The 18,935-nt window shown below is 36.1% G+C and overlaps 1 protein-coding gene across 1 annotated transcript in view; it reads left to right on the forward strand.

Annotated features, from left to right (window-relative positions):
• The window catches only part of LOC6040996, an 89,401-nt gene that overhangs the window by 58,148 nt on the left and 12,318 nt on the right, over positions 1-18,935 (forward strand). Inside the window, exons 3-7 of the mRNA XM_038263510.1 lie at positions 4,725-4,848; positions 11,458-11,543; positions 11,883-11,978; positions 12,216-12,278; positions 17,720-17,803. Coding sequence (XP_038119438.1) covers positions 4,725-4,848; positions 11,458-11,543; positions 11,883-11,978; positions 12,216-12,278; positions 17,720-17,803 — 453 coding nt within the window. The remainder of the gene's footprint in view (positions 1-4,724; positions 4,849-11,457; positions 11,544-11,882; positions 11,979-12,215; positions 12,279-17,719; positions 17,804-18,935) is intronic.

Genomic DNA, 18,935 nt, shown 5'->3' on the forward strand with positions numbered 1-18,935 from the left:
TTTATTTTTCTTTCATATGTTAATAGTACCTTTTAAAAAACACTCTAGAATTGTTCTATTAGACATTCCTTACTAAATATATCTATCCATTAAAAGATCCAAAGGCTTTCTAAAACTTGTGAAAACCTTTGAACATTTGAACTAACAAATCCAGAGTTTTTTTAAAGGTCCTATGAACTGTCGTGTTTCTCATGTTGTAGGACCTTTTCAATAAAAAAAAAACTCTGGAATAGTGTTCGTGAAAACACTGAGAACGATATAATTCGTAAAAGCAAACTAGACATTTCGTAAACTCTTAAACGTATAAAAAATGAAGACCATAATGATTTGTTTCAAATCACGGTTTATTTTATGAATGCTTTTAAACGTGCAAGTCATAAGCACTCTGATAGCATTTTGTGAAATTTGTTAGCTGTACAAATGACACAGTTTTATATTTGTAATTCTCAAATTTATTTAATTTAATTTATCTAAATAATTCCTTGACAGTTTTTGTTATACAGTAAATGTTTGGTAACTGGGCGTTGTTTACCTGGGCGCTCGATAAAAGTAAAAAAGCAGACAAACGTCAAAAAACCAAAAAAAAAACCAAAATGACCAAGGGGTTAATAGAGGCAAAAATCATATTCAATAAATAAAAAAACTTTTTTCAAACTTTTGTTTGATTTATAGTTACAATTTAAGAATTATGAAAAGTAAGCATTGCAAATAAATTTGAGTAACTTTTATTTTTATATATCATCTGGAAAATATTATGCATCGGTGGTCCCCTCGTTATTTTTTGTTCAGCCCAGTTAACGAGCAGCATCCGGTGACTGGGTTACGTCCTCAACCCAGTTACCGAAAAACTACCCGAGCAGGGGTAAATAATACCAAATTTTGGTATTACTTGGGCAAATAACAGGGACCAAAATGTGCCCTTGGTTGCCCAGTAATAGATGGTAAAATACCATGAAAGTCTTGTATGTGGAAGGGCACAACAATACCAAACCATGTTATTCCAATGGTAAAATAATACCTCAAAATAAAAACATTACAATACCAAGTTGAGGTCTTCTGGATTTTTGAACATTGCTTGAATACCAAAACATGGTATTGCCATAGTTTTATTTTTAGGTATTCCCGCACCCTTGGAAAATCAGATTTTGGTATTCCTTTGGTCTTCCACATCAGGGTAGGTAAACCATCACCATCGCACTATCATTGATGCATATTTCGGTGCGTTCCTCGTCTCTTAAAATTTCTCTTCTCTTTCGCAGCCGAGTGATGGTTGGCTTGCTATCGCGAATATCGAAAGCCCATCACATCGACGAGAAATACCCTCTCGCTGGCTCCGATGGAACTATCGTTCCAACCGGAGAGGCACGCACACGAAATTGCTGTATACATACAGTGGAGCTCACGCACACAAATGAACTCATTTCTACAGGGCTTACGGGCGAGAGAATTTCACGATTGCTTTTTCTCTTGCTTTTTGAGCGAGGGGACTGGCTGTGTGAGAGATTTTTTTCCGTCTTACGCATCGGTTTGTTTGTTGCTCGCTATTTCATCGGCGTCGTTTTCGCTTCGCTCTCTTGATGCAGTTTTGGGAGAACGCCAAAAATTTGATGATTTGAGCGAGGGACGATATCTAAAAGCCCTCGCCATCGGCGAGGAAACGAGTAAATACCATCCCTGTTCCACATACATGATTTTGTTATGATTTCATGGTATTTTACCATCTATTACTGGGCAACCAAGAGCACATTTTGGTCGCTTGTATTTGCACAAGAAATACCAAAATTTGGTATTTTCATACCATTTTTAGTGCAACAGTTGCATTTAGTGAAAAAACGGAAATGATCCATATGCAACAGCCAAATCTACTCACCTGATGATTCCATGTTGTTCTAAGTGATATTCTTCATCACTTCGAATGCATTTGTCATTGATGAACGGCCTGTGCTTGAAGTTCTTGAAGATTCTAAAAAATACCAAGATTGAAAATAAGTGTTATTAAAATGAAACTAGATTGAAATTCACCAAAATTCAATAATCTGTCGATTAACTCGTTTTTCAAAGTATTTTGTTATCCCAACTTAGAGAAATTTCAACGTTTTTAAAAAAAATCTTAGTGGGTATATCTAAAAAAATTGAAAATCACCTTTAACATTTTTGGGTTTCAAGTCATTTTAGCGCAAAATTAATTATATCATCAAAATTTATTTAAAAAAATCCTTTAGTTTCAGAGGAATTTGATGAAACCTTTCAATACCAAAATAATACCAAAATGTGGCATCCTGACTTAGAAAATTTTCCACAATTTCAAGTTATTTCTTTAGGGGGTATATCAAAAATGTTAAAAATCAAGTTTGAAATTTCCGGTTTTCAATGAAAGTATTCGCTTTGAGACATCATTCTAGCGCAAAATTAATTATTTTGTCAAAATTGGTCAAAATTTTCCCATAGTTTCAGAGGAATTTGATGAAACACTGAAATAACAAAAGAATACCAAAATGTGGTGTTCAACCATTGACAAACCCTGCAATTTTGCAATATCAAAACAATACCTTAAATTGGTATGATAGCACATTTTGCTCTTGCATAATCTTTAAGACAAATTTTAAAGGGTCCAGGAATACCAAAATTCTGTATTGATACCAGATAAAGGTATTATTACGCATTTCCCTTGTTATTTACCCATGCTCGGGTACTGTACCGTGGTGTCATATTGGCAAAGTCACAGCAAATTTTGGATTGCAATTTCAGTGAAATAATTAACTGAATGCGATTCAGTAATCACCACTTTTGCTGAAATTCGGTAATGAACAAAAACATTGCTTAAAAATCAGTAACTGCATATCTGTCAAACTGAAATGTCATTTCGTCGCCATCGTGCTAACTTGTCGTACGTGCATTTTGGGCCAAATTGAGCTAAGAACGCCATTTTGTGCAGCTCACAATGCCTCACCTTTTGACCTTCACAGATCCCCAAAATTCGATTTCAATCCTGAGATATTCACCAAAAACCGAAAAAACTTCGTGCATTTTTGTCACTTTACATATGAAAGTAGTTTCAATCTTGTCGTGCTATCTTGTCACTCCATGAAAATTGATGTAAGTGCGACAAAAGGCCAAAGGGATTTCAAGCCAGGAAAGTCAGGATGCGTTTGTCGCACGTACAAGCTAGACTACCGTAAACATTTGTAATTATAACTTGGGACTCCAGCAACCAACTTCAACCAAACTTTGGGACAATGCACAAAATGGTGAGCCAAACAAAACGTGTTTGTTATTGTTTACATTGCGTGCTCTCGTTTTTGAATATTCAAGGTCAAACATTAAAACGCGTTTTTCTCGGAACGTCAAAATGGCGGGTGCGACAAGATAGCACGACGACGTCGATTTCTGACTTATTGTTTGGATGCTGCCGAGAGAAAATCCTCTTTCAAACATGTTGTGTTTTTTTTTTTAATTTAGTATTGCGATCTTTACTGTCCACCATCGAAAAAACGGCTAATATCCACTTTTGGCAAAAACGAGATATTAGCACCAGGTGATAGAGGATGTTCCAACGCATCTTCTGACCCTTGAATTTCACTGAAATAGTGTATAGATTTGGCTGCCGATGCGAAAAACCAAACGGCTAATATGCCACTCTTATGGGAACTTGCCTTGACGGAGATTTTGTGACAAACACTGAAACGCGTTTTTCTCGGAATACTTGATTTGGCATAATAGCCGGATTTTCAATTATGGGCAGTTTAGAAACCAAGGTAGGTTTGAAAGATTGATGCAATAAATGTATAAATAACAGTACTGGAAACATTTTCAATGACAAGCAAAATCAAATTTTGATAACTGAAATACCAGCAACTATTACTGAATCTTAAGCAAATGTCTGTCAAGCTACCTCAAGAAAATGACTGAATTTTCAGCAAAATAATTTGTCGTTTCTTTTGCTGAAATTTCAGTTTTTTTTGACAACCATTTTACTGAAATTACAGTTTATCATCTGTCAAAGTGACAAATATCAGTTAACTGAGAATTCAGTAAAATCAAAATAACTGAATCGTTTACTAAAATTTCAGTAGATGAAAATTCAATGAAACTTTACAGAATTAAGAATTTTGCTCAGCAAGAGTTGGTAGCCTTAGTTATGGTGATTTGAAAGTTTGTTTGAATCATTGCAAAAAACCTGCAACCCTCCTTTCTGCAAAAAACTTTTAATCAAGAATACCTGCAGGAATAAAATAATATTTTGCACTTTAAATTCGCCTCAACATTGGAAAAACATAAACAAAAATATTTAAAGAGGCCTGATAGGATTCTCATTCCTAGAAAACACGTGCAATATGGATATGTAAATCATCGAATTAATGATTCATCGTTTGAGTCGTAATTTATTCACGATTCTCATTACTCATTAATTGTTAAAGAGAAAACATGTATGAAAAATAATGAACAAGGAGTTTTCCCCATGTTGATGATGAGCATCAAAACCTACTTAAAGAGTCCAAATGCTACAACCAAAACGCTTCACCAGCTTCCCAAAAAATAAAACGATTCAACCCCAAACATAATTAAACATTTGACCTCTCCAAAACCAGCTGTGCCAGAACGCCTACATAACATGGCTCAGCCCAGGCACTCCACCAAATTCCAACCCAAACAACATCGCCAAAGACCAACTTTTCGCAAACATATTTTTCTTATTCCCCTTTTTTTCTTTCCTTCCGTTACAGTTTTACTTCGGCATCTCGTGCATAACTCTTTCGGTGTTTGCCCACGACGAACGCAAATTCCTCAAAGGTGAAGTCGACAGGCCCAGCGGGGAAAGTTTCCTGGAAAAGGAAAGCATATCAACAGGTATGTCTACCAATACCACCACTTTGAAACATCTCGAAAACCACAAACATTTTTCCCACTCATGCAGACGAGCACACACTCACACACACATGCGGATCGCAATATATTCCATTGTTTTTCTAGCCGCAAAGAAAAAGTTGCAACAAACGATCGAACACGGTTAACAACTTTGACCTTTGTTATCAATATTATCTGGAAAAGCAAAATATTTATTGATGGAAAACAGGTTTTCTAATTGACCTTGGTTCTGTTACAAAGTCTAAGGAGTAAGCATGATTTTGAAGACAGCTTTTTGAAAACTTTTTTCAATTTATCAATTTATCAATTTATTAATTACCCATTCATTAATTGAAAATCCTTGGTCAACTTTTTTCAGGATTTACGCTGAGAACAAATCTTGAATAAAAAAAGTACTTTAGGAGGCGCTAATGTTTGTTTTGACAAACAGCCCCACAAAATTTTAGCTTGACCACAAAAACTTGATTTCGAGATGATATGTTTGAATACCCTTACGCAATTTTTGCATGCTGAAAATTTGCTAGACAAACATTGGAAAATGCAAGCTGAATAAAACAATTAGCAAAATTTCCAGCGCAAGCAAAAGAAAACTCTCTACTGTCTCTTCACTTTTACGATTGATCGACAAAATATGTGTGCTTCCGGTTGAGCTATTCGGAAACTTTCAGCTCAATAGGAATGAGCACTCTTAAAAAAACTTTCTTCCGTCCGCTTGAGGGAGCAAAATCAGACTGAAACTTGATTCGGAATTTGTTCGATAAGAAAAGCTCGCCAAGTCGTGCAGCGTAATTATCCTGTGCCAGAAAAGCAGCGGGGAAAAGCAAGCACAAGAAAAAAAGCTGTGGCAGCGAAATCACAACGGAAATTTAATTTCCCCCTTTTCCCTGTGAGCAATTCGGTTTGCTGAAGCTAACAAATTTGCTTTTTGTGTTCCGAATTTTGAGGGGTTAGTATTTGAATGACTTGGAATGTTTTCGAGTCACATAATATATTTTTTGAAAATTTAGCATAGGTACAAAAAAATTAACGTTTGAAGGAATTGGGATGCAATTCAAAACAATAGACTTCAGAAATCATATGGACCACCATAACTCGAGGGCTCGAGTGGCAGCCAAACTTTGTGCAGCCCTCCCACAAGTTTTTTTCTGGCAAATGATAAAGGTGGAAATAAGAAGAAGGAGAAGCTTTCAGATAAAACCAACAACATAATATGACAGATCTACAAGATGGATTATGCATCTGCATTAAACTTTTCCGTGAAATTAAGGTTTCTCGCAGGACTACTTATAACGAGTAATTAATTGAGTTTGTCAAAAGTTGAAAATAATTTCGGTAAGTACGTTAATCTTTAGACAATATAATTAATTTCAAGTCTGTCTGCCAAATTTGCAATCAAAAACGTAAAAAAGGCAAGATGATTTCACCTGCTATCTGAATGAAATTAAACTGAATGTCACTCTCGAATTCAATTTGGTCAACAAAGCCCACGTTATCTCCAAAGTGGACCTTTCATTGATCCGTCGTTAGTTTTAAACAAGAGACCTTCCTAGAAGAGTAAAGCAAAGTCGTCAACTTGTGTTTGCTTTTAACAGTCTGGCGCCAGTTGTTCGATGAAAACTCCACCTGCTACACTACACTATACACGTCCATTCAATTGTTCCCCAGAAACTTAATTAGAGAAGAGGGTTCCATCGAAGGTTCCAGTCACGTGCCTTTTTCTGCCAACCTCGAGAAATGTTCTGGTTTTGGTGCGTCTGTATCTTCAACATAAACCGCGACCTTTCGAGGGTAATGCTAGAAAGATGATGTATCGGCGGACTCGTCTCGTGAAATTTGAGGTTCTTGACTCCCTCATTTAGATTTGCACAATCGGTTGTTGCTTTGTTTGTCGTTCTCAGATAATCTGGGTACAATTTAATGAGGGTGACTTGGAAGCAGAGAGAAATACTAAATATTTAGCTTGTACACAGTAGTTACCGATCGAGTTGAACTTGTTGACTTAAGTAAAATATATCTTTAATCGTTGTTTGTAAGTTAGTGCAACTTTGATTGAAATAACATTATCATAATTAAATAACGATTAAGAAAAATATAGTTTTTCAAATGTTTGTACTGTGTAACAAACAAGAACAAGTTTCTCCTAACAGTAATCATGATTTGGGATCTGATAATCTTAAAAGAGGTCCACGGTTAAATGCGGTTGACAAGCTGAAAGTAAAATTCGAGAAATCTGCGAGGAGTTGAAGTGTAAAATCATGTTTAGAATTTTAGCATATTTTATTTAATTGAACTCCAAACTTGGCCAAACAATGAAATTCGGAGGAACTGAACAATAACTTTTCTTGCAAATCACTTTTATATACAGTTACAGCTTTTCAAGAAAATCCAACAGAAATTAAGTGGTAAAAAGGTTGATGGAAAATAAGGAAGCAGATTCGGCTTTAAAAATAAGTTGTTTTAATAGTGACATCGAGAACATTAAAATATTGAATGCTAGAAATTAAAAAAAAAATACATTTCGAACACTTAATATACTTAAAATGCATAAAATACTTAAAAAACTTAAAATACTCAAAATGCTTAAAATACTTAAAATACATAAAATACTTAATATACTTAAAATACTAAAAAAAATAAAATACTCAAAATACTTTGAATACTTAAAATACTTAAAATACATAAAATCAAGGGTCCTGATTTTCGGTTCAATGAACAGAAACCACTCACTCATCGCCTATCCATTCGTCACCTATTCCAACCCGCTAGCATTCATGAGCGAATGAGACTCGCATCCATCCAGCGAGTGGCCCGAACTGTTCACTCAGCGAACAAAAACATCGTGAAAATATTTGCCTACTTCGCCGCTCGACGACACTCACACACTAGCATGCTCAGCGAAGAGCCATTCTCACAAAATGCCAGCGCGGCAGTCTTTTTGTCTTCACGCTCTTAGTTTGCCATCAATTTGATTTTTCTTGGTGGAAGTGTCTTTGAATGGTGTCTGTAATGTTATGAAATCAAAATAAATGCACAATTTAATTGATAACATTGATTTTAGGCAACCCAAATCAATGAGTGCAACGCAGCGCACCACAAAAAAAATGTTTTCAGTTCAGAGTGATCGGTGACGTTCGGCCTGCCTGAGCCGTTCGGAGACTGAGCCGATCAGAGAGAGAAGGAGAGTAGAAGAGAGAGTGTTCGGGAGCGAATGGTGTGAAAGTGACAAACGGTAGGAATTTATCAATGCAGTATCGCGTCGCCTGCTATTTGTGCTCGCGAATGGAGTGGTTGATTTTGAACAATCAGGACCCTTAGTTAAAATACTTAAAGTATTTAAAATACTTAGGCATTAGCATTAGCATTAGCAATGAAGGTCGCACATTTCCGGATGGCCGTACAACGCTTATTTTGCTGTTTAACTTTAATTAAACGTATGATAGCACTAGACTCTCATCCGGTTAAATTATTCCAACACGGGAGAAACCATGTTTTAATCGTTAGATGAGCGTGTAATACTACCCAGTAAGATAAGGGGCTCCTGGTCGGTACCTTGCTAACCTCGGGGATTGGAAGGTATGTTAGTAAACATCTATCTAGAATGCTAGATAGATGTTTGTAGGGAGGTGTTGGACTCAATGTTAGTAAATTGAATGCTTGTATTATTTAACACCATCACCACCACCACCAAAAACAATTCCGTCACCAAAAAGAACCATCCTAGATTTTAATACAAAAACATTACAAAAAGTACAACACAAAAATCCATGCATGACTTGAACACGAATACGAAATACAGCATTAAAAAGAACGTCGCCAAAATCCATCTCCCCGGCACTGCTGCTCAAACGATACTCTAAAATATTTAAAATACTTAAAATACTTAAAAAGCTTAAAATACTTCAATACTTCAAATACTTTAAATAATTAAAATACTTTCAATTTTTGCTTGTTTTCACGTATTCTGCTATAAAATGATACCTGTGTCACTAAATTTAAAAAAAATCTTAAAGGCAAATTGCTGCATACACAGAAAAAAAAAATGTAAATTTGGAAGCTGTAATTTTTGAAGTTTGAATATTACCTCTTTTATGATGAAATTTTACCTCAATTTAGACTGAAAAAGTGACATTACACCAGAAAAGTGGTAAAATTACACATTTCCAGAGGTAAAATTACACCTTTTTCTGACATGTACCCCTTCCCAGATGTAATATCACCATGATTTTTTTTTTCTGTGTACTTATTAGCACTAAAAATACAGGAAATGTTTGTAAAAAAACACTGCCTAAGTCGACCCCTGCAAAAAAACATTTTTCTAATAAGTCATGTCTCAAACCAAAATAGTTCTGAAAATTTGATAGTTGATAGGAGATCAAAAATAGATTTTAAAAATGATTTTTGAAGAATTTAAAGAGCAAAGCCTGCCTAAAGGCGGGGTGGATTGTTAAGAATTAAATTATTATCAATGCCGTCAGTGGGGGTGACATTGGGTCTGGGGGGTGAGATTGTGTCAAAGTGATTTTTTACGGATTTCACCATTTCTCAGATTCTTCTCAATTAAACTGAATTCTGTTAAAAGGGTTGTGTAGGGGACATCTTAAGATAACTTCGCTGAAAAAATCTCGTTCCTAGAGCAAATCCTGTTATTTTGACAGCTGTCTAAAGTTGAGGTACGTTTTAGGCCAAAAATGACCTCTTGAAAAATCATTTTTCTGAAATTTTTGTTGGGATTGCTCAAAAACTACCCAAATGTTTGAAAATCTTCACTTCAAACATTGTAGCATGTCAATACGATTCCCTCGAACAAGAAACACTGTTGGATGACTTGTTTTTACAATATAGTTGTATTTGAGCATCATGTTGGTTTCATTTGACTCAATGTCACCCCTCTAAGGGATGAGATTGGGTCAATTTTCAAACTATTGGCATTTAAGGTAGTGTTCATCAAAATCCACCATACTTTGGGAAAATGTTAGTAAACTATCTAAGAACAAATCTACGTTGAAAGATTTTCGATGTTATTTAAATTGTTTTTGTTATTACGAGAGGTGTATTGTTATTTGCAGTGTTGTTAAACGTTAATTAACGTTAACGCGTCCGTTAATCGTTAAAATTAGCGTGAACGCGAACGGAGCCTACGTTGATCTTAACTTTAACGTCAACGGAGCACGTTAATTAACGCGTTGATTAACGCGTTTATCCCCAACTTTGAGGGCCTGTATCTTCCAAACGGTAACATCTAGCGGGTTACTTCCAATTGCATTTTACAAGAAAAAGAAAAAAAAAACGAAATCGATTTTTCGAAGTCCCATACATACCTTCGGATAATCGAAACTTCGGATAATTGAGGCTTCGGATAATCGAGTCTGGACTGTGTTACTTTACGACAACAATCAAAATTTAAAAAAAGGTTTTTTTGCAATTCCGTCTTGAAACTTCCTACTTTTCCTGTCATTCTCGCGTGACGAAACAGCCTACTTTTATCTACTAAAAATAACAGAATCGAATAGAAACACATTTCAAAATAAATGCTGAAAAGTTCTACTTTTTAGCACTGAAATGGATGCTGAAAAGTTGAACTTTTCAGCACTAGTTTTGAAAAGTAATACTTTTCAACATTTTTTTGATTTAAACGATTTATTGACAAAATACATGAACATTCGACTTATAATTTCACTCAATGGGTGTTTTTCAGAAATGCAAAACATGTTGTATGGAACTCGTTGCAAATCTTGATTTTTTCAGCACTTGTCGTATTTATCCAACTCGGTGAACCTCGTTGGATAAATGTACGACACGTGCTGAAAAAATCTTCTTTTTGCAACTTGTTGCATAAACTACTATTTTCGTGATTCGATTATTGCCAGATTTGATTATCCGAAGTGAAATTTGTCTGAGGCTTTTTGCATTAAATTATGTTTTTAAATTTTATATTAAACATTAACATGTTTATTTGGGAGGAAGCAGTCAAAGAGACTGCCAAATATTGAAACATTGATGCAAACATGCAATGAATATCGATTTTATTTTTCTCAAACAATGTCTCAGTGGAAACTTTATCTTCAAAAACAAACCAGACTGTGCTATCTATTGGTACGTTCGTTTGAGGGCTAGTTCCGCACTGAGTGCCACACTCAGAGCTGTCAAAGTGTTTTTTGAAGAAACTCGCGCTAGTTCCCCATGAGTTTTGCCGCCATCTTGGAGCTAAAACTCTAGTACAGCACTCGATATTTTTTTCAGTTCCATGCGAGTTCCATGCACACTGAAAAAGAATGTTCGTTTGAACCAAAAGTGGCACCAACGAACATACCATATGATAGGTTAAAAACGTTGGCATGCCATCACATTGCAAGTTATTTCAACACTCCAATGGTAGCCTTCCATGGCTATGCGCATACACACAGTTATATTTGTTATATGTTTACCATATATGTAATGATATTCGATTCGTGACTACGCGTGTCGACAACACTCCATTTCCACCACACCAGCACACAAACAGAACTCCATTCCGACCATCATCTCATTATTAAATCTTTGCTCAAGCAACCACGTGCCGCACGTGGCCTCCCTGTGCTCTTCTCGTTACAGTCACTGTGATATTCAACATGTTGCTGCTGGCGTTCGCAAGCCTGGGCGTGCTGTCATCGCTGCTGGTGATAGTTGGGCTGAGGATGGTACGAGGATGGATTTCATGTTTATAAATTAATTACATACGCGTATGCTCGATGTTTGAACCACTCCCCCTGCCTTGTCTCTTTCTGCGTGGGTCGTTAATCAGAAGAAAGTATTATGGTTTGGAAATAGTTGACCTCATAGATTTGTCTAAGCCTTGTGGTTATTTAGTTGATTAAAATAGACGTAAAGTTCAGGTTTTAGGCATCAACATTTAATACAACTTAGTTTCTCATCTGGCACATCGAGCAGTGACCCCAGCCTTTTACTTTTATCTTTAACTTTGTTGCACAACTCCTTGTTACAACTCCTGTTACAACTCCTCATACTTTTTTTTATAGAACATGCGGGCGTTCCTCCTGCCGTGGATCTTCGTGATGATTGCCGACCTGCTGGTGGAGTGTGCTCACTTTGTCTATCTGAGCGCTAGTCAAGCGGTAAGTTCTACACGTTTGTTCTCTGAAGGAGCTGAATTTCCGAATCGAATTTTTTGCACCGTGCTGAGCCAAATCTCGCCCGTGAATAAATGATAAATTTGGGCCGCCCCATTTGGCGAGGCAACTTAATCATTCACCCGGCGTCGAACTAATCGGAGCCAATTTATTCACTTCTATGAAATATAACTTTGGTTGATTCTAACGCCTGGGGGTTTTCGACTCTCTCTCTCCTCACAGTTGCAGTTCGAGCCCGTCACTGCGATGCTGTTCACGGTGGACTTTTTCATTATGTGTCTTAATGTAAGTATAAAGTCTTGTTTGAAATTACGGATATTTGAGCACAATACAAACTAATCCTGAACGCATCAATCCTAATTTTTGACATTTTGTTTGTAGAATCGATGTCTTTTTTCAATGTTATAGATCTTGGTTTTTGGGCTTTTTCCCAATAAGCATAAACTTCAGTTAACAGACACAACTGTTGTGGTAGAATTGGTATTAATTTCCTTTAATCAATTTCTAAGAAACCTGGGCTGGGCAATCTTCACATATACATGACGAAATCTAGTCTGCATTTGGTGTGTCCAAAGAAGCAAGTTTTCATCGAACATTCGTCTTTACAAGTTTTCATGCAAAATTAAGGAGTTGTCATACAAACATGCTGTGTAAATGTACAAAAAAAATGGTATCTTAAGAAGCAATTTTCTGATCGATTTAGTGTCTTGGTGGAGGTTGTTGATATAGAAAAGGAGATTTCAAGAAAAAATGGCTAGAATCTTTAAAAAAATACTAGTTTTTATTTCACTTTATCGCACATCATTAAATTGTACAAAAGTATAATTTTGACGACTTTTTTATTTTTGGGAACTGTTTTAAATGACCGAAATACAGCCATCCCACATATTCGGAACGGTTTACATATCGGCCAATGTTCAAATAATCATAGGGTAATTCTCTACCAACTCACACGAAATCGGGAAAAGTTGCCCGACCCCTTTTCGATTTGCGTGAAACTTTGTCCTAAGGGGTAACTTTTGTCCCTGATCACAAATCCAAGGTCCGTTTTTTGATATCTCGTGACGGAGGGGCGGTACGACCCTTTCCATTTTTGAACATGCAAAAAAGAGGTGTTTTTCAATAATTTGCAGCCTGAAACAGTGATGAGATAGAAATTTGGTGCCAAAGGGACTTTAATGTAAAATTAGACGCCCAATTTGATGGCGTACTCAGAATTCCGAAAAAGAGTATTTTTCATCGAAAAAAACACTAAAAAAGTTTTAAAAATTCTCCCATTTTCCGTTACTCGACTGTAAAAAATTTTGGAACATGTCATTTTGTAGGAAATATAATGTACTTTTCGAATCTACATTGACCTAGAAGGGTCATTTTTTCATTTAGAACAAAATTTTTCATTTTAAAATTTCGTGTTTTTTCTAACTTTGCAGGGTTATTTTTTAGAGTGTAACAATGTTCTACAAAGTTGTAGAGCAGACAATTACAAAAAAAAATGATGTATAGACATTAGGAGTTTGCTTATAAACATCAAGAGTTATCGCGATTTTACGAAAAAAAGTTTTGAAAAAGTACTTTTTGCGTTTCTCTTTGTTTCGTCGTCCATGTCTTTCTGGAAAAACTTTGACCCTTGAAATCCACAAATTCGGAACACTTTTTCTTACGGATGTAAACAAACTTTAGTTCTCTCCAGGAGTACATATTTTTAACAAAATAATGACTTCATACCCTGAAACCAATGAAAGCTTACTGATACATGATTATATATGGTCTGATAAGGTTTTTTGGGAAAATATCAGTTCAGGTGTTCTACAATCGTGGGAGGCACAAATAACATCCCACAATAATGAAACAGGCAATTGGGAGGCAGTGTTTTGCTGCTCTGGATAAAATAGTCTAGAAATGAGGTTTTTTGTTCAAAAGGTACTATTTTTACTATTGAAATAGCAAAAGAATGTTCAAATGAAGGTCCTAAAAATAGTAGGTTCGACAAAAAAGCTGCATTTTGCATGCTGTTGACAAATTATCACAAAAGTGTTCCGAATATGTGGGATGACTGTACCATCTATTTTTTTCTCAGAATCAACAGGTCTGGATTTTTTTTAATATTGAAGATTGGACCAATAAATGCTGATAAATTTCCTTTGACCCTCGACAGTTACATATTCTCGAAGTACGGAGTATAAGGCGTTAGTTTTGCTATAATTAAATATGTGATTATCATCTGAACCTCGGTCCTTACATGGTTACAGCACATAAAAGAGCCTAATAAAAAAATAAATAAATGAATAAATAAATCGAAAACTGGCCATTTTTTAATGAAAAACTAACTTAATCCACCTATGTGGTTGATGCCTTCCTCACTTTTTACCAACAATGGGTAATATGAGTGGTTTGGACACATATTTCAGCTGTTTTTTAAGGTCCAGAAAAATAAGTACACAGATATAACTTAAGTTGTCATAACTTGAGACAGGGTTGCCAGATTTTCAATTATGTGGACTCGTTGGAAAGGTCTCTTGATTACCTAACCAACGATGGGTCGGATGATGGTTCCGGACATCGTTTACATACATTTAAGTGAGATCTGGCTTCAAAAACGTACATAAATATCACTTAAGTGGTCATAACTCGAGACAGGGTTGCCAGATCTTCAATGTTGTGGACTGGTTGGAAAGGTCTCTTGATTACCTAACCAACGATAGGTCGGATTATGGTTCCGGACATCGTTTACATACATTTAAGTGAGATCTGGCTTAAAAAAAGTACATAAATATCACTTAAGTGGTCTTAACTCGAGACAGGGTTGCCAGATCTTCAATGTTGTGGACTCGTTGGAAAGGTCTCTTGATTATCTAACCAACGATGGGTCGGATGATGGATCCGGACATAGTTTACATGCATTTAAGTGAGATCCGGCTTCAAAAAAGTACATAAATATCACTTAAGTGGTCATAACTCGAGACAGGGTTGCCAGATTTTCAATTATGTGAACTCGTTGGAAAGGTCTCTTGATTACCTAACCAACGATAGGTCGGATTATGGTTCCGGACATCGTTTACATACATTTAAGTGAGATCCGGCTTCAAAAAAGTACATAAATATCACTTAAGTGGTCATAACTTGAGACAGGGTTGCCAGATTTTCAATTATGTGGACTCGTTGGAAAGGTCTCTTGATTACCTAACCAACGATGGGTCGGATGATGGTTCCGGACATCGTTTACATGCATTTAAGTGAGATCCGGCTTCAAAAAAGTACATAAATATCACTTAAGTGGTCATAACTTGAGACAGGGTTGCCAGATTTTCAATTATGTGAACTCGTTGGAAAAGTCTCTTGATTACCTAACCAATGATGGGTCGGATGATGGTTCCGGACATCGTTTACATACATTTAAGTGAGATCCGGCTTCAAAAAAGTACATAAATATCACTTAAGTGGTCATAACTTGAGACAGGGTTGCCAGATTTTCAATTATGTGAACTCGTTGGAAAGGTCTCTAGATTACCTAACCAACGATGGGTCGGATGATGGTTCCGGACATCGTTTACATACATTTAAGTGAGATCCGGCTTCAAAAAAGGACATAAATATCACTTAAGTGGTCATAACTCGAGACAGGGTTGCCAGATCTTCGATGTTGAGGACTCGTTGGAAAGGTCTCTTGATTACCTAACCAACGATGGGTCGGATGATGGTTCCGGACATCGTTTACATGCATATAATTGAGATCCGGATATATGTGAAAACACATTTTTATACATAACTTTTGAACTACTTATCGAAACTTCAAACAATTCAATAGCGATGTATGGGACCCTAAACCAAGTCGAATGCAACTGGTTCGATCAAAATTGGTTCAGCCAGTGCTGAGAAAACTTGGCAAGATTTTTGAACACATACATACATACACACACACACACATACACACACACAGACATTTGTTCAGTTTTCGATTCTGAGTCGATATGTATATATGAAGGTGGGTCTTCGAGCTTTTAATAAAAAGTTCATTTTTAGAGCAGGATTATAGCCTTACCTCAGTGAGGAAGGCAAAACATTGAAATATTTTTACCCTTTTTTACCTTTTTTTTAAATTAAACTATTGTTAATTATTGTAAATCGACCTTAGCAATGCACATGAGACCGGTTTAACGAATCTTCACTAACATTTTGAGCCGATTTAGTCAAATCAGTGTTGAGATATCGTGGCACCAGTTTTTTTTTGAAAATGTTAACTTAAAATAGTTATATATCTCCAGATTTAATTTTCTGAAAAGTTTAAAATATAGATATGTTTTGAGAAGAGAATTTCTTTCTTATCAAAAATTGTTGTGGAACACTTCGACGTAATTAGGAAACAGAAAAAATAATCAGGTCATATTGCAATTTAAAGACTTTATAAGGTAACTATTTTTTAAAGGAAACTAATTTTATTAATATATATTTTTTATATTTTTTTGTTTTTTTGCCAGAAAACCCCATTTAAAAAAATAGTCTGCCGGCAACATTTTTCTCCATACTTTACTATGGCTCTATTGCGATTTCTTGTCCCCAAAAACATATAAACATAAATAAATAAATACAGATTTCGGAAATTTAACTGATGCGTAAACAAAAAGGGTATTTTAAAAAAATAAAATCTTCCTTGAACCTCTTTTTTACTATCAACTTTACGAAAACTCGATCAAAAAAATCTTTCAAAAGTTACCGATTTTCGAATGATACCTTTTTGAATTTCCGTGAGAAAAGCACAAGAAACCGGCTGTGAGACAGTTCACGTAAAATATATCAGGCCAGCTTCATGGCATCACTTCTAGTGAAATATCATTGCTAATGGAAATACTCTCCAATGTCCTCCGGCAGTAAAATTCATCCTCACATTCATTGCTGGTTTCCAACTAGCCTTGTTGCAATGGAATACCTTTGGGTATGAATTTGATTGCCAGATTGATTGAAATAATTGACTGTCAGCTTAATCAGTAGAGCTATGTTGCAGGATGACCTATCCATCGGCAGGGACTCTTCTGTTCCATGGACAACATAGCACAAATTGTTGGGTCAATTGTGGGTGATTGAGGACAAAATCCTACCATAATAAATTGTCATCAATCAACTGCCGAACCATTTAATTAAAAGAGTGTTTCAATCAATCGTATCCACATTGCTTAATGGTTCATTCTACCACACAAAAAGACCAAAAACCATCAATCGGATTGCTTTTTGAATTTCATCAGCTTTAAAGCTCACCCTTTCGAATGTGTGTCTGATGTGGTGTACGCATTGTGATTCATTCTACCGGTTTTCTCCATTTTGGGCCGACCCCCCCGAGCCAAGTTTGTTCTGTGGTCAACCTTTACCCAAGGGTTCGCTCGTTCCGGATTCGTTTATTCTTTACTTTACTGCCTTGGCTTGACTGGCGGTCCCATTCCGTCAACTTAAGGACCGAACTGGGGCCACGCAAGGCCGGAAGATTGTTGTTTGGAAACTTTTGAAATCAAATTAAGATGAAAAGTAACATCATTCGCAGAATGTAAAACAATTGCAAAAAATACAATTTTCTTAGAATTTTATTTTTTGTAAGTTTCACAAAACGCCACTTCCTACATTTAAGTGGCCTGCGTGCGTAGGCCGACCAATGGTGATGGCCAATGATTTCCTCCGACACTTTCTGAAAGCAAACAATTTCCTCGCTCGCTCCTAACTCACTTTCCCATTACTTGCAGATTTATTGCCTCCTGTGTGTGATATCGCAGTACCAGGAGTACAAGGCCGGCCGGGGAGGAGCCGATGACGACTCGTACATCAGTGTAAGTATATTTCGGGCTATCGGAAACCCTCATTTCACAGCACATTACTGTAATCATTTATTGAGTTGAAATTCATCAAACTACAACAATATTTATTTTGAAATATTGATGGGGTTTCAGGATTGCTCACGCGGAAAAGGAAAAGTTACCACGACCCCTTTCCGATATTTGTAAAGCATACAATTTTAGCGAAATTTTATGTTTTTTGTAAACTTTGCAGAATAATTTTCAATTTGTCATAATGGACAAACTAAACAAATAATTACATAACTTTCTGATTGTCACTCTTCACTATCTCAATAATTCTCCTTCAGTGGATCTTCGGTCCTTTCAAATGGCATAATTTGATGCTCTCCTTTCCTCGACATTTTCTCTAGCCTCCTTTCCTAATTGATTTCTTAACATTTTAACTCCCAACCCCTTAAAAAAAAGTTAGAACGATAACTTCAACTCGGTTCTTGGGCATATCTCAACCAACAGAGACATTTTTTGAGTGAATTGTAAAGATGTCTAGATGATCCCACAATTTTGCTGAACTCTGTAATTTCTGCGATAAAAAACATCATTCCATTTTTTTGATGTGCGTGTAAAAAAAATCCACGGTGGCAAGCGCTATAAAAAAAAGTTGGAACGATGTTTTTGATTGCAAAAATACTGATTTGATGAGATCGAGTTCTGCAAGGATCATCTAGACATACTTGCAATTCACTCAACAAAAGAAGTTAAATTTCCGAGTCCAGCCTTTTCTTGATAAGAAAGGCAAGAAGCTTTTTCACAATTAAACTGCAAATCTAGACTTTTTTTATTAGGTCATATAAATAAATAAAACATGATAGCTTATGGACAATAACACCATCCTTGCAGACTGAATACTTTTTACTTTTATTATACGGGACCAAACCCGCTCCCAGTAGCAACTTAGGGATCGGTAGCCGAAGCCGCTAACCACCGCGCCACGAGGCCCTCCAAAAATGATGAGGATGAGGACCTTTAAAAAAAACTCTGGAAATAGACTTGAAAGCAAGGGGTAGGACACAGAGTAACTGAGTGACTCAATTTCACAAAAATACTCAGTGTGGCTCAAAGTTACTCAATCCACCTCTCGTTTTTTTTCACCGAGTTTCGGAATTTG

The sequence above is a fragment of the Culex quinquefasciatus genome, chromosome 3 (genome assembly GCF_015732765.1).
Source record: "Culex quinquefasciatus strain JHB chromosome 3, VPISU_Cqui_1.0_pri_paternal, whole genome shotgun sequence".
NCBI classification, from domain to species: Eukaryota; Metazoa; Arthropoda; class Insecta; order Diptera; family Culicidae; genus Culex; species Culex quinquefasciatus.